This window comes from Mesoplodon densirostris (genome assembly GCF_025265405.1).
Source record: "Mesoplodon densirostris isolate mMesDen1 chromosome Y unlocalized genomic scaffold, mMesDen1 primary haplotype SUPER_Y_unloc_2, whole genome shotgun sequence".
Taxonomy (NCBI): Eukaryota; Metazoa; Chordata; class Mammalia; order Artiodactyla; family Ziphiidae; genus Mesoplodon; species Mesoplodon densirostris.
The window spans coordinates 138,870-152,048 of NW_026778237.1; the positions used below are offsets into that span (position 1 = coordinate 138,870).

General features: G+C 41.2%; 1 protein-coding gene across 4 annotated transcripts in view; it reads right to left on the reverse strand.

Moving 5' to 3' along the window:
* Positions 1-13,179, reverse strand: part of LOC132483002 (centriole and centriolar satellite protein OFD1-like) — a 63,523-nt gene that overhangs the window by 31,644 nt on the left and 18,700 nt on the right. For 3 of the 4 annotated variants that reach the window (XM_060088268.1, XM_060088270.1, XM_060088266.1), the window contains 5 exons: positions 11,342-11,448; positions 9,579-9,698; positions 7,402-7,475; positions 5,771-5,862; positions 4,546-4,735 (listed from right to left, as the gene is read on the reverse strand). In XM_060088268.1, coding sequence (XP_059944251.1) covers positions 4,546-4,735; positions 5,771-5,862; positions 7,402-7,475; positions 9,579-9,698; positions 11,342-11,448 — 583 coding nt within the window. The remainder of the gene's footprint in view (positions 1-4,545; positions 4,736-5,770; positions 5,863-7,401; positions 7,476-9,578; positions 9,699-11,341; positions 11,449-13,179) is intronic. The other variant, XM_060088269.1, reaches the window with a different exon arrangement.

Here is a 13,179-nt window from a genome sequence, read left to right on the forward strand (position 1 = left end):
AGAAATCTCTGGCATTCCTGTACACTAATGATGAAAAATCTGAAAATGTAATCAAGAAAACACTCCCATTTACCATTGCAACAAAAAGAATAAAATATCTAGGAATAAACCTACCTAAGGAGACAAAAGACCTGTATGCAGAAAATTATAAGACACTGATGAAAGAAATTAAAGATGATACAAATAGATGGAGAGATATACCATGCTCCTGGATTGGAAGAATCAATAGTGTGAAAATGACTCTACTACCCAAAGCAATCTACAGATTCAATGCAATCCCTATCAAGCTACCACTGGCATTTTTTTTTTTTTTTTTTTTTTGCGGTATGCGGGCCTCTCACTGTTGTGGCCTCTCCCGTTGCGGAGCACAGGCTCCGGACGCGCAGGCCCAGCGGCCATGCCTCACGGGCCCAGCCGCTCCACGGCATATGGGATCCTCCCAGACCGGGGCACGAACCCGTATCCCCTGCATCGGCAGGCGGACTCTCAACCACTGCACCACCAGGGAGGCCCACCACTGGCATTTTTCACAGAACTAGAACAAAATATTTCACAATTTGTTTGGAAAAAAAAAAAAAAAAGACCCCAAATAGCCAAAGCAATCTTGAGAACGAAAAAAGGAGCTGGAGGAATCAGGCTCCCTGACTTCAGACTATACTACAAAGCTACAGTAATTAAGACAGTGTGGTACTGGCACAAAAACAGAAAGATAGATCAGTGGATCAGGATAGAAAGCCCAGAGATAAACCCACGCACATATGGCCAACTTATCTTTGATAAAGGAGGCAGGAATGTACAGTGGAGAAAGGACAGCCTCTTCAATAAGTGGTGCTGGGAAAAATGGACAGGGACATGTAAAAGTTTGAGATTAGATCATTCCCTAACACCATACACAAAAATAAGCTCAAAATGGATTAAAGACTTAAATGTAAGGCCAGAAACTATCAAACTCTTAGAGGAAAACATAGGTAGAACACTCTATGACATAAATCACAGCAAGATCCTTTTGGACCCACCTCCTAGAGAAATGGAAATAAAAACAAAGATAAACAAATGGGACCTAATGAAACTTCAAAGCTTTTGCACCGCAAAGGAAACCATAAACAAGACCAAAAGACAACCCTCAGAATGGGAGAAAATATTTGCAAATGAAGCAACTGACAAAGGATTAATCTCCAAAATTCATAAACAGCTCATGCAGCTCAATAGCAAAAAAACAAACAACCCAATCCAAAAATGGGCAGAAGACTTAAATAGGCATTTCTCCAAAGAGGATATACAGACTGCCAACAAACACATGAAAGAATGCTCAACATCATTAATCATTAGAGAAATGCAAATCAAAACTACAATGAGATATCATCTCACACCAGTCAGAATGGCCATCATCAAGAAATCAAAAAGAATAAATGCTGGAGAGGGTGTGGAGAAAAGGGAACACTCTTGCACTGCTGGTGGGAATGTGAATTGGTACAGCCACTATGGAGAACAGTATGGAGGTTCCTTAAAAAACTAAAAATAGAACTAGCATATGACCCAGTAATCCCACTACTAGGCATATACCCTGAGAAAACCATAATTCAAAAAGAGACATGTACCAAAATGTTCATTGCAGGTCTATTCACAATAGCCCGGAGCTGGAAACAACCTAAGTGTCCATCATCGGATGAATGGATAAAGAAGATGTGGCACATATATACAATGGAATATTACTCAGCCATAAAAAGAAACGAAACTGAGCTATTTGTAATGAGGTGGATAGACCTAGAGTCTGTCATACAGAGTGAAATAAGTCAGAAAGAGAAAGACAAATACCATATGTTAACACATACATACGGAATTAAAAAAAAAATGTCATGAAGAACCTAGGGGTAAAACGGGAATAAAGACACAGACCTACTTGAGAATGGACTTGAGGATATGGGGAGGGGGAAGGGTAAGCTGTGACAAAGCGAAAGAGAGGCATGGACATATATACACTACCAAACGTAAGGTAGATAGATAGTGGGAAGCAGCCGCAGAGCACAGGGAGATCAGCTCGGTGCTTTGTGACCACCTGGAGGGGTGGGATGGGGAGGGTGGGAGGGAGGGAGATGCATGAGGGAAGGGATGTGGGAACAGATGTATATGTATGACTGATTCACTTTGTTATAAAGCAGAAACTAATAAAAAAAAAAAGAAAGAAAAAAAAAATTTTTTTAAAAAGAAAGAAAAAGAAAAACGGAACTGGAGCCGTCAGACTCCGACTTCAGACTATACTACAAAGCTACAATAATCAAAACAGTATGTTGGGCTTCCTTGGTGGCGCAGTGGTTGAGAGTCCACCTGCCGGTGCAGGGGACACGGCTTCGTGCCCCGGTCTGGGAGGATCTCACATGCCGCGGAGCGGCTGGGCCCGTGAGCCATGGCTGTTGAGCCTGCACGTCCGGAGCCTGTGCTCCGCAGCGGGGAGAGGCCGCAGCAGTGAGAGGCCCACGTACCGCAAAAAAAAAAAAAAAAAAAAAAAACAAATAACAGTATGTTACTGGCACAAAAACAGAAATATAGTTCAACGAACAGGAAAGCCCAGAAATAAACCCATGACCCTATGGTCAATTAATCTACAACAAAGGAGCAAGAATATACAATGGAGAAAAGACAGTCTCTTCACCAAGTGGTGCTGGGAAAAGTGGACAGTTACATGTAAACGAATGAGATTAAAACATTCTCTAACACCGTACACAAAAATAAACTCAAAATGGATTAAAGACCTAAATATAAGGCTAGATTTTATAAAACTCTTAGAGAAAAACATGGGCAGAACACTGACATAAATTGCAGTAGTATCTTTTTTGGATCCACCTCCTACAGTAATGAAAATTTAAAAAGTTAAAAAAAAACAAATGGGACCTAATTAAACTTAAAACCTTTTGCACAGCAAAGGAAACCATAAACAAAATGAAAAGACAACCCACAGAATGGGAGAAAACGTTTGCGAATGAAGCAACCAACAAGGGATTAATCTCCAAAATATACAAACAGCTCGTGCAGCTCAAACAACCCAATCAAAAAATGGGAAAAATATTTAAATAGACACTTCTCCAAAGACATACAGATGGCCAACAGGCACATGAAAAGATGCTCAACTTTGCTAGTTTTTAGGGAAATGCAAATCAAAACTACAATGAGATATCACCTCACACCAGTCAGAATGGCCATCATCAAAATGTCTATATACAGGGCTTCCCTGGTGGTGCAGTGGTTAAGAATCCACCTGCCAATGCAGGGGTTGCGGGTTTGAGCCCTGGTCTGGGAAGATCCCACATGCTGCGGAGCAACTAAGCCCGTGCGCCACAACTGCTGAGCCTGTGCTCTAGAACCCGCAAGCCACAACTACTGAAGCCCGCACACCTAGAGGCCATGATCCGCAACAAGAGAAGCCACTGCAATGAGAAGCCTGTGCACCACAATGAAGAGTAGCCCCCACTCTCTGCAACTAGAGAAAGCCCACGTGCAGCAAGAAAGACCCAAGTCAGCCAAAAATACAATAAATAATAAGTTAAAAATAAAAAAAGAAAAAAATTCCTTTAAAAAAAACCTGTCTATAAACAATAAATGCTAGAGAGTGTGTGGAGAAAAGGGAACCATCCTACACTGTTGGTGGGAATGTAAATTAGTTCAACCACTATGGAGAACAGTGTGGAGGTTCCTTAAAAAAACAAAAATAGAACTACCATATGATCCAGCAACCACACTCCTGGGCATATATCCAGAGAAAACCATAATTTGAAAAGATATATGCACCTCAGTGTTCATTGCAGCACTATTTACAATAGCCAGGACATGGAGGTGACTGAAATGTCCATCAACAGACGAATGGATAAAGAAGATGTGTTACATATATACAATGGAATATTACTCAGCCATAAAAAGGAACAAAATAATGTCATTTGCAACAACATGGATGCAACTAGGGAATATCATAACTAAGTGAAATAAGTCAGACAGAAAAAGACAAATATCTTATGATGTCACTTATATGTGGAATCTAAAAAGGATACAAATGAACTTATTCACAAAACAGAAACAGACTCACAGAGTTCGAAAATAAACTTATGAAAGGGGAAAGGCGGGGGGAGGGATAAAATTAGGAGTTTGGGATTAACATACGCACACTACCATATGTAAAATAGACAATCAACAAGGACACACTGTATAGCATAGGGACCTCTACTCAATGATCTATAATAACCTATATGGAAAAAAAATCTGAAAAAGAATGGGTATGTGTATACATATAACTGAATCCCTTTGCTGTATACGTGAAACTAACACAACACTGTAAATCAACTATATTCTAATATAAAATAAAAATTAAATTAAAAAAATGTCTCTTCTTACACTACGAATTATGGACTAGCAAGCAAAAAGAAAGGAATTTCAATCTGAGAATCTTAACTTTATAAAATCTTCCCAATTGAAGCCTCCCTTAGAGGAGTTTCCTAATATGAACCTAACATGAATTACAAAATCAGGCAAATCAGAAAAAAAAAAAAAAAGACTTACGGTTTAGGAGATTCAAGTTTTCACTTTTCATGTCTTCCAGTTGTTGTTTAAGTAATTTATTTTGCACCTCAAGCTCCAGTTTCCCTTCTTTCAGTAGTGAATAGTTGCTCATCTCTTTAACCTTCTTGCTCAGCACATGGTTTTGCTTTGTTAATGCCAAACACTGAGCTTTGACAGACTCCAACTGAAGCTGGAATTGGAAACGGATAACTTGTACTTGAACAGTGACTTTACAGGACTGCATAGGTAAATGCTGGTGGGCTGCTCTCAGCTGGGCAGCATAATTTAATTACGGTCACTTGACTGAAGTGTGGTTCTCTGCAACAAGACAACCCTAACTACAACTTCTGCCCTGGAGCTGGGGATGGAGCAAGTTTATCCAACTCGATTTATGCAGAACCCTGTCCTACAAAGCAAGTCCTTCAGATTATCACCCAATTTTCCAGATGCAACTAAGGACCCAAAAGCCATCACAGAGTTAGTAATATGTCTATTTTTTAATATGAAAAGGTAAGATAGATACCAATAACATGCTGTGAGGTGCTTTCCTTTTCTTAGTCTAATATATCTCATGTTTGGAGACAGGAGCCCATAAAGTTCTCAAACAAGTCATCACAGTTGCAAAAACAAATTTTATATACAGAACATATTTTAAGTTCCTAAAGTTCCAGTCCTGTCTTTTGGATAGCAAGCACACAAATGGACAGAAAAAAAGTAACAGTATCATGTGAAAAATGCCTCTCATTTTGCTTTAATCTGTGAGAGCCTGATGTAGTGATAAGAATTTTTACGTGCTGCTGAGGCGAAGGGAGAAGAGGCTGAGTAGATAATAGTATACACCAGCCACCTGCTATGGGCCAGGCACAGTAAACCAGCTCATTGAAGTCCCTCAACAACCATGGGATGTGGGCAATATCCCAGAGTTTTCGGAGAAAGGATCTGAGGTCACAGATCTTGCCCAGAGGCACACAAGCAGTGAGGGAGACACAAAGGATTCAAGGACGACTCTGGGCCCCAAACGACATGCTCTTTCTATGCTTCTCTAGGAGACTAAGATTGAAATAAGAACTACTGAATTAAGTTCAGCCGTCACCCTCTGAGTCATATAATAAACAGTCCAAACATACCAAGAGGATAACTCGAGATAAATTATGTATGACTGAAGCTAAAATTTCCTGTGTTGTCTAACAACTATTTCAAAAAAACCAATAGGCTTAACAATTACCTCAAGTTCTTTCACACGATTTACAGAACGATCCAGTTCTTCCTTTTTAAACTTAAGAGTCGCAAATTTCTCTTGGAAATGTATAGCTTTTTCTGAAAGACAGAGCCAACCAACTAAACATCATCAAGTTTTCCCAGTGAATACAAAAATCATTTAATCATTTATAGCCAGTATGTCAGATCTAAGGACCATTATTTCATCATCTAAAATAGCAGAGGGAATCCCTTGGCAGCCCAGAGGTCAGGATTCCACATTTTTACTGCCGAGGGTGCGGGTTTGATCCTTGGTTGGGGAACTAAGATCCTGCAAGCTGTGTGGCACGGTAAAACACACACACACACACACACACACACACACGTGTGTGTGTGTGTGTAAAATAGCAGGTATTTGGGTCAAAAAAAAAAGAAAAAATCAGTGAGCGAGTAAATAAGCCCCATTACTCAATAGGTGATGGGAAGTTGGCTGTAATGGTCATACGTGTGGTGAACTTCCTGCTACACAAGTCACCAGAGTTACACCATCTGCACAGAGTGCGGAGCCCTTGTGCCAACGACTCTGAACTTCCTTAAAAGACAAAGACTTCTCTGTAAGACTGTAGTTATTTGTAGTTATTATTTTGTCATTTTCACTTCATCTAACACAAGTCTCTATAGATATATCATCAAAAAAATCACATGCTGGGCTTCCCTGGTGGCGCAGTGGTTGAGAGTCCGCCTGCCGATGCAGGGGACACGGGTTCGTGCCCCGATCCCGGAGGATCCCACATGCCGCGGAGCGGCTGGGCCCGTGAGCCATGGCCGCTGAGCCTGCGCATCCGGAGCCTGTGCTCTGCAATGGGAGAGGCCACAACAGTGAGAGGCCCGCGTTCCGCAAAAAAAAAAAAAAAAATCACATGCTGACTACAGGACGGTACTAATTCGTCAAGAGGTATTAGTCTCAGCAAGATAGTGGCAAAGGAGCAGCCATACACACTGGGCGACCTTCTGATGGGTATCAAGCACCCAGCCCTGGTTCAATCCCAAGAATCCATTTGAAATGCCCACCAAAAGTCCTTGTCACAGGTTGGTTCCTAGAAATATCCTGAAATGTAAAATGTCTGAAAGACCGAAAAATTACCCAACTTTCCTAGTCTTGGGGTAATACATGTAAGAGTTTAGGAGGTTATATCTCAAGTTTAAATATCATGAAGCATAAATATATATTAGAAGTAAGAGAAATAAGAAACCAGGTCACAGAGGACAGAGAAGTTAAAATTTCCCCTAAGTAAAAAATGAAATCTCTCGTGGCTTAGAGTAATTACCAACCGATGGCAATAAGTTGCTGCCGCCTTCCTGCCATCACAGACTTATTCATCAAAATATACTGAAATGAAATTGAATAAAATTCTACCGATAAATTACTGATCTTTGAGAATATACAAAAGGTTAAACATGAAGGTTTGCAAAAACACAGTGAAAGACGGTGATTACTTTTTTCATTTTGTAAAATTAAAACGACAAAAAATGTGTCAGTTTATAGTAACAATGAAGTGGAAAGTACATATTTTTTGGATTACAGAACAGACCCAACTTAGGAAGCTGATAACCTGCATCGAAACTGAGAAGTACAGCTTTTTTTCCCCCAAGGGTCACCTTTATTCTTCCTCTTATCTTCAATCAATCTATTAGTTCTAGCGACACAGTCCTCCTCCAGTTCAAGTTGATACCTGAGAACCAGAAGGATGGAAAATTAGTTCCTGGTCACCTTCCTAAACAGACTGTTATCAGTGCCTGAGCTTATCTATGGCACCAGGGCACCAAAGGGCACTGAACAGGACAATGCATGAACTTCAAGGTCACTCAGTACTAAGGCCAGGGATCCGAATCCTGGCTATAAAAGGTCCAGTAAGATCCTGCTGCAATCCTGTAAACTCAAGCACAAAATGAAGGGTCGTGTTATCGAGGTTACAGAGGGCACTGGTTCTCAGTTGGTGTCCGCTGATGCAAGAAAGTAAATTCAGTTACTTTTACACTGTACACAACAGACTCTAAATCCCAAAAGATAACAAGTCAGTCGCTTCCAATCCACCTATCCTGCCTCCCCACCCCCAAGCAGGATAAGAACTTTCCCCCTCAAGAACTGAGCACAGTACTGAGAGCCACTGGCAACAGAATTATACACGTATTGGCGATACCGAAAGGCACGTTTTCATGGAATTTTACTATCTCCACCAGCTATTACCAGCTGACTTTCTGGTTCAGAGATGAGAGAAAGGAAAGCAGCACTCCTGTGGTAAATATCCTCCGAAACCCAACAATTGCCAAAGTCATACTGAGGACACCCATGGCCAAACAAAGACATCAATACATAACAGTTCCCTACTCCATGGCTGTGTCAAGCTAACATACACACTTTTATTCATTTACTCCTAGAAGTTTAACAACTACAGATTCTTCAGAGTTTACTGCTGTATTAGAGGAGCGGACATAAAATATGAGGATAAAATCTATATCATGTCAAGCCTGATACACAGGAAAGTGCTATATTTTTATTTTATTTATTTATTTTTTTCTTTTTGCGGTATGCGGGCCTCTCACTGTTGTGGCCTCTCCCGCTGTGGAGCACAGGCTCCGGACGCGCAGGCCCAGCGGCCATGGCTCACGGGCCCAGCCGCTCCGCGGCATATGGGATCCTCCCAGATCGGGGCACGAACCCGTATCCCCTGCATCGGCAGGCGGACTCTCAACCACTGCGCCACCAGGGAGGCCCAACTATATTTTTTATTAGAATTATTTTAAAGAATAACCTCAAAAAACCTTTGAAGGTACTACGTAATGGACTATCAATGCCAAATTATGGACAAAGCAGTAGAGAGGCCAATGATTAAGAAATACCCAGAGCTGCTGAGTTGAGTCATCTCTCTGCTATGAATTCACTGACTCAATAAACAATTAACTGAACACTTATTTTGTGCCAGACGTTACACTGAGCACTGGCGAGAAAAGTTACCATATATGGGCTTAATGGCTCTGCACTAAGATACTATTCACCAGAACACAGCAAAACTCAGACTAGAGCAAAGCCATAGTAGAGTTGTCCATATTTTCCTTTTCCTATATCATTTTTTGCTTTATATAGTTAATTATAGTTTCTTTCTTTTGATTCCGGCTTTGCAGAATCTTGAAGGAATACAGACCGACAAATACTTTAACCAATAAGCAGAATAATTCAATCATTAGACATCCCCATCTTAATGGCAGTATGAGTGGGGTACAGGAAAAGATAAAAGTGACTATAATTCCCATTTTATAGCTTTTCAGCAAGTTACAAGGTGCCCTAAGAAATTCAAGCAAATCACAGGCCCTCAATAAATACTAGAGGAGAGACAAGAGTGAACAGAGGATGCTATTCTCTGTACTGTATCTTTTTTTTTTTTTTTTTTTTTTGCTGTACGCGGGCCTCTCACTGTGGCCTCTCCCGTTGCGGAGCACAGGCTCCGGACACACAGGCCCCGCGGCCATGGCTCGCGGGCCCAGCCGCTCCGCGGCATGTGGGATCCTCCGGGATCGGGGCACGAACCCGTGTCCCCTGCATCGGCAGGCGGACTCTCAACCACTGCGCCACCAGGGAGGCCCTGTACTGTATCTTTTTAAAACCATCTTAACTCAAATACTCATGGGAAAGGCTTGACTGTCAATGAAAACACGTATTTTTTTTAAATACTGGATTTTGCCATAAAATACTAGTCTTATCTACTTCATTAGTGTTGCTGTGTTTCCATCAACTTAATTCAACCATGATACTTTTTTTAAAGACGCCAAACAATTACTTTAGAAGTTCCTTCTTGAGCTTTTGGTCATAGGCCTCCTCAATACGCTTTATATTCAGCTCCCACCTCCTAAGCCTGTCAGTCATGCTTTTGTTTTTTTCTTCTTGTAGCCTCTGGGCCCTGAAATTAGCAAAAAGAGATAAGGCAAATTAGAAAACTATAATACTTGAAGTAAAGAATTTAGGGGGAAAAGATACCATGTGTTTTCAGCTCCACAGACTCAAACTGTTATGTGCCTGTCACAGCTGAGGCGAGTAAATGCGAAGAGCCAGAAGTCTCCCACCTCTTTATGAGCTGACCTAGTGACGATGGATCTGAACTAGCAAATGGAGCTCTACAGTGGCATCTGGTTGGCGGGAGTGGGAAAGTGCCAAAACCAAAGTGGTTTCTCACAGGAGATGGTTCGCACTTAAAAAAAAAAAAAAAGATCATAAGTGGAAAGTAGCCATTATCAATTCAGGGGTGAAAGAATGATGTTTTTTGTTACAAAGCTACAAACCAAACTTCAGCTAGTGCCCTTAAGTACTTGTTTCTTCTATAACAGTGTTTCTAACTATAAGATTTAATTGATTAGCCCATAGCTATTAAAGACAGAAGATTCGTTCTGGCATTTCATAGTCTACTAATTCAATACGGAAAAGTAAATACTGAAAAGAGACAAAAAGATCGATGGATCAATCAGACAGTCCCAACACGGAAGAAAGGAATGGTCTTCCTGGTGAGACCTTAAATCAAGCACAAGATCAATTCCAGAGCCGGGGAACTGGGTTCATAGGGACTTAGATCAAGCCATAATGAGAAGTGCTAGAGAACCCAGACTATTCCAAGCAAAGGATAAAAGCTCTGTGTGTTAGCACCCTCTGCTGGTTAATCTGTACACAAAGTGTGGTAAACTAGTACGTTTATTTAGCTTACATATTATGCTTAGAAGGGAGGAGGGAGGAGGGAGGGAGGAGGGGAAGAGGAGGTAAATAAGTGATTACATAATCATTAACTATCTCTACCCAAATTGTGTTCCTTCTCCCTCTTATGATCAATTTACCTTTTCGGTATTGCCAGAAAGAGAGTAAGGTTGGCAGAGAGAAAAAACCAAACAAACTGAGCCTATATGAATGAGAAAACAACATCAGTGAAGATGAAGACAAATCCTTTAATGAAAGAAGGTTCCTGGATCTGTGAGTGCCAATTAATGGCACATACCAAATGGGAAAGAAGGCTTATTCCATAAACCATAAAACTGCTGAGCTTGCTATGAATCCCAGGTAAGAAGTGAAGAATGAAACGTTGGTGAGCACTCGGAAAAAGCCAACACACACGTATCACAAGAAATACTTTCACCCAGTAAAAGTCAACTCAGAGCCACCGCACTTCCCTTTTTCGCCAGCAGAGCAGGTGAGTGTGGCAGGTCTGACTCTCCGGAATTCAGTTACTACACGCACATGAAACTGAGATTTGAATGGCTGAACATAAATGTGAAACGTATGATCTGTTAAAGCGTTATTTGCTTCTGCAAATCATCTGTCTGGTCTCACTGAAGCCTTACGATGGTGTCTCCTCCTGCTTTCATCCCAGTGTCTAATATTTCAAAAGTGAAACCCTCGTCCCTGTTTCTCTTAACTTGTGCCTTCTGAAAGTTAGGTGCTATCACCTTTACAACCAAGAACTCTATTTTGCAGCTAATATTAGACTATGTAGACATTTCTAGTAGTTCTTTTTTGCATCTCATTCATTCTGAATGTCACAAATGAATACACATTACTTACAATTCAAAAGCTTCAATTCTTTGCTTCAGCTCAGCTTCTCTGTCTCTCAGCACATCTATATCTTTTAGGAGAAGTTGCCTTTGAGTATACATTTCTTTTGTTTCATTCTGTAGAGGAAAGTATTAATTTTTAGCAAGCAAGCTAAAGAAAACAAAAGAGATCTGAACTAATACCCTGCTTCCTAAATTCCAGAAAGCAAAGTACGGATACTTAGAGGGAACAATTTCACTTTCAAGAGGTTCTAATGCGAGGTATATGCTTTGCCTTTTCTTCCACAAAAATTTACTCCCTCCTCCGCCAATGACTGTTAAGCCACGTTACCCTATATTCCTAACATCCCTTGTCTTGTTATTTTATGACTTAAATAACATCTCTCAGACACTTACAAAATTTCACTAAGTTCTTCAACAAGACAAAATGAAACAAAATGTGCATTCAGCAATAAAACTTAAAAGAATCCCCATAGTTCCATCGCTGTCTGAAAGTTTCAATTCAGAGGTCATTCTGGCTCAGTCAGCAAGCTCGCCTGATGTCCCAAATGAATGGCCACACTTCCATCTAAGTGTTCCCTGAGCAAGGGTTTCCTGAACACCTGTCACATGTCCAAGGGCACACTGGGAGCTGGATACACGATTGACAGATATAGGACAGTCCCCACCTTTAAAAGACTCACAGTTTAGTCAGGGAGAGAGAGACAAACCAACAGTCACACTACGGTGTGATGATTTCACAACCAAAGTACATCAAGCCTCGACAGCACGAACCAAGCCCAAAGGACTCCATCAGTGGGGGTCAGGAGAGGCGTCACGAGGACGTGACATTCTGGCTGGATTTTGAAGGACTGGATGGTTTTATCAGGCAGAGAAGGGGAGGGGCATTCCAGGTGGTGGAATAAAGGCACGGTGCTCTTCACAAGGATAGCAACCCTCTCTAGTGCCTTCAGAGAATCAGGTGACTAAACGAGGGTTCGAGTCTGTTAACTGGTTGATCTGATCTAGTCAGTCATCTATCTTTTAATTTTATTGATGTATAGTCCATTTACAATGCTGTAATTTCTGCTGTACAGCAAAGTTACTCAGTCATACAAATACATATTCTTTTTCATATTCTTTTCCATTATGGTTTATCACAGGGATAATGAATATAGTTCCCTGTGCTCTAGAGCAGGACCCTGTTGTTTATCCATTCTGTATGTAACAGTTTGCTTCTGCTAATCCCAAACTCCCAATCCATCCCCCCTCCCCCCTCCCCCTCGGGGACCACCAATCTATTCTCTACGTCCCTGATTTTGTTTCTGTTTCATAGATAGGTTCATGTGTGTCATATTTTAGATTCCTCATATGAGTGATATCATATGCTATTTGTCTTTCTTTCTGACTTAGTCAATCACCTATCTTGAAGATGACACTGTTAGTATAAACATAATCCAAGCTTCTCAAACACCTGTGCCTCCAACATTTATTTTATAGCTAAGCAAGCCCAATTCCCAGAACTGCTATATAAAACTTGTAGAGGGCGTACAACTACCATTAAATAACTGGGTCTTATTGAGAAGCTCTAAGCAAGGGTGGACGCTGGGAGGAAGCCTTCTACTTTTAACAGAACTTCCTGATAGAAGCTCCCACTGTCCATAGGAAACAAGACCTCAGATCCAGCCTGGTCTAAGACATGCCCTTTGCAAAGGAACCTGTTTTTCCCAAAGCAATGGATCCAATCCCTCCCGACATGCCCTCCCGCCAGTTGGCAACCTCTCCACCTCCCGTCCAGCCACCTTCCTGGAGGACAAGATCAAACGGCCACATGGATGACCCCGGCAGTCCTGGATGCCTCCACTCCAG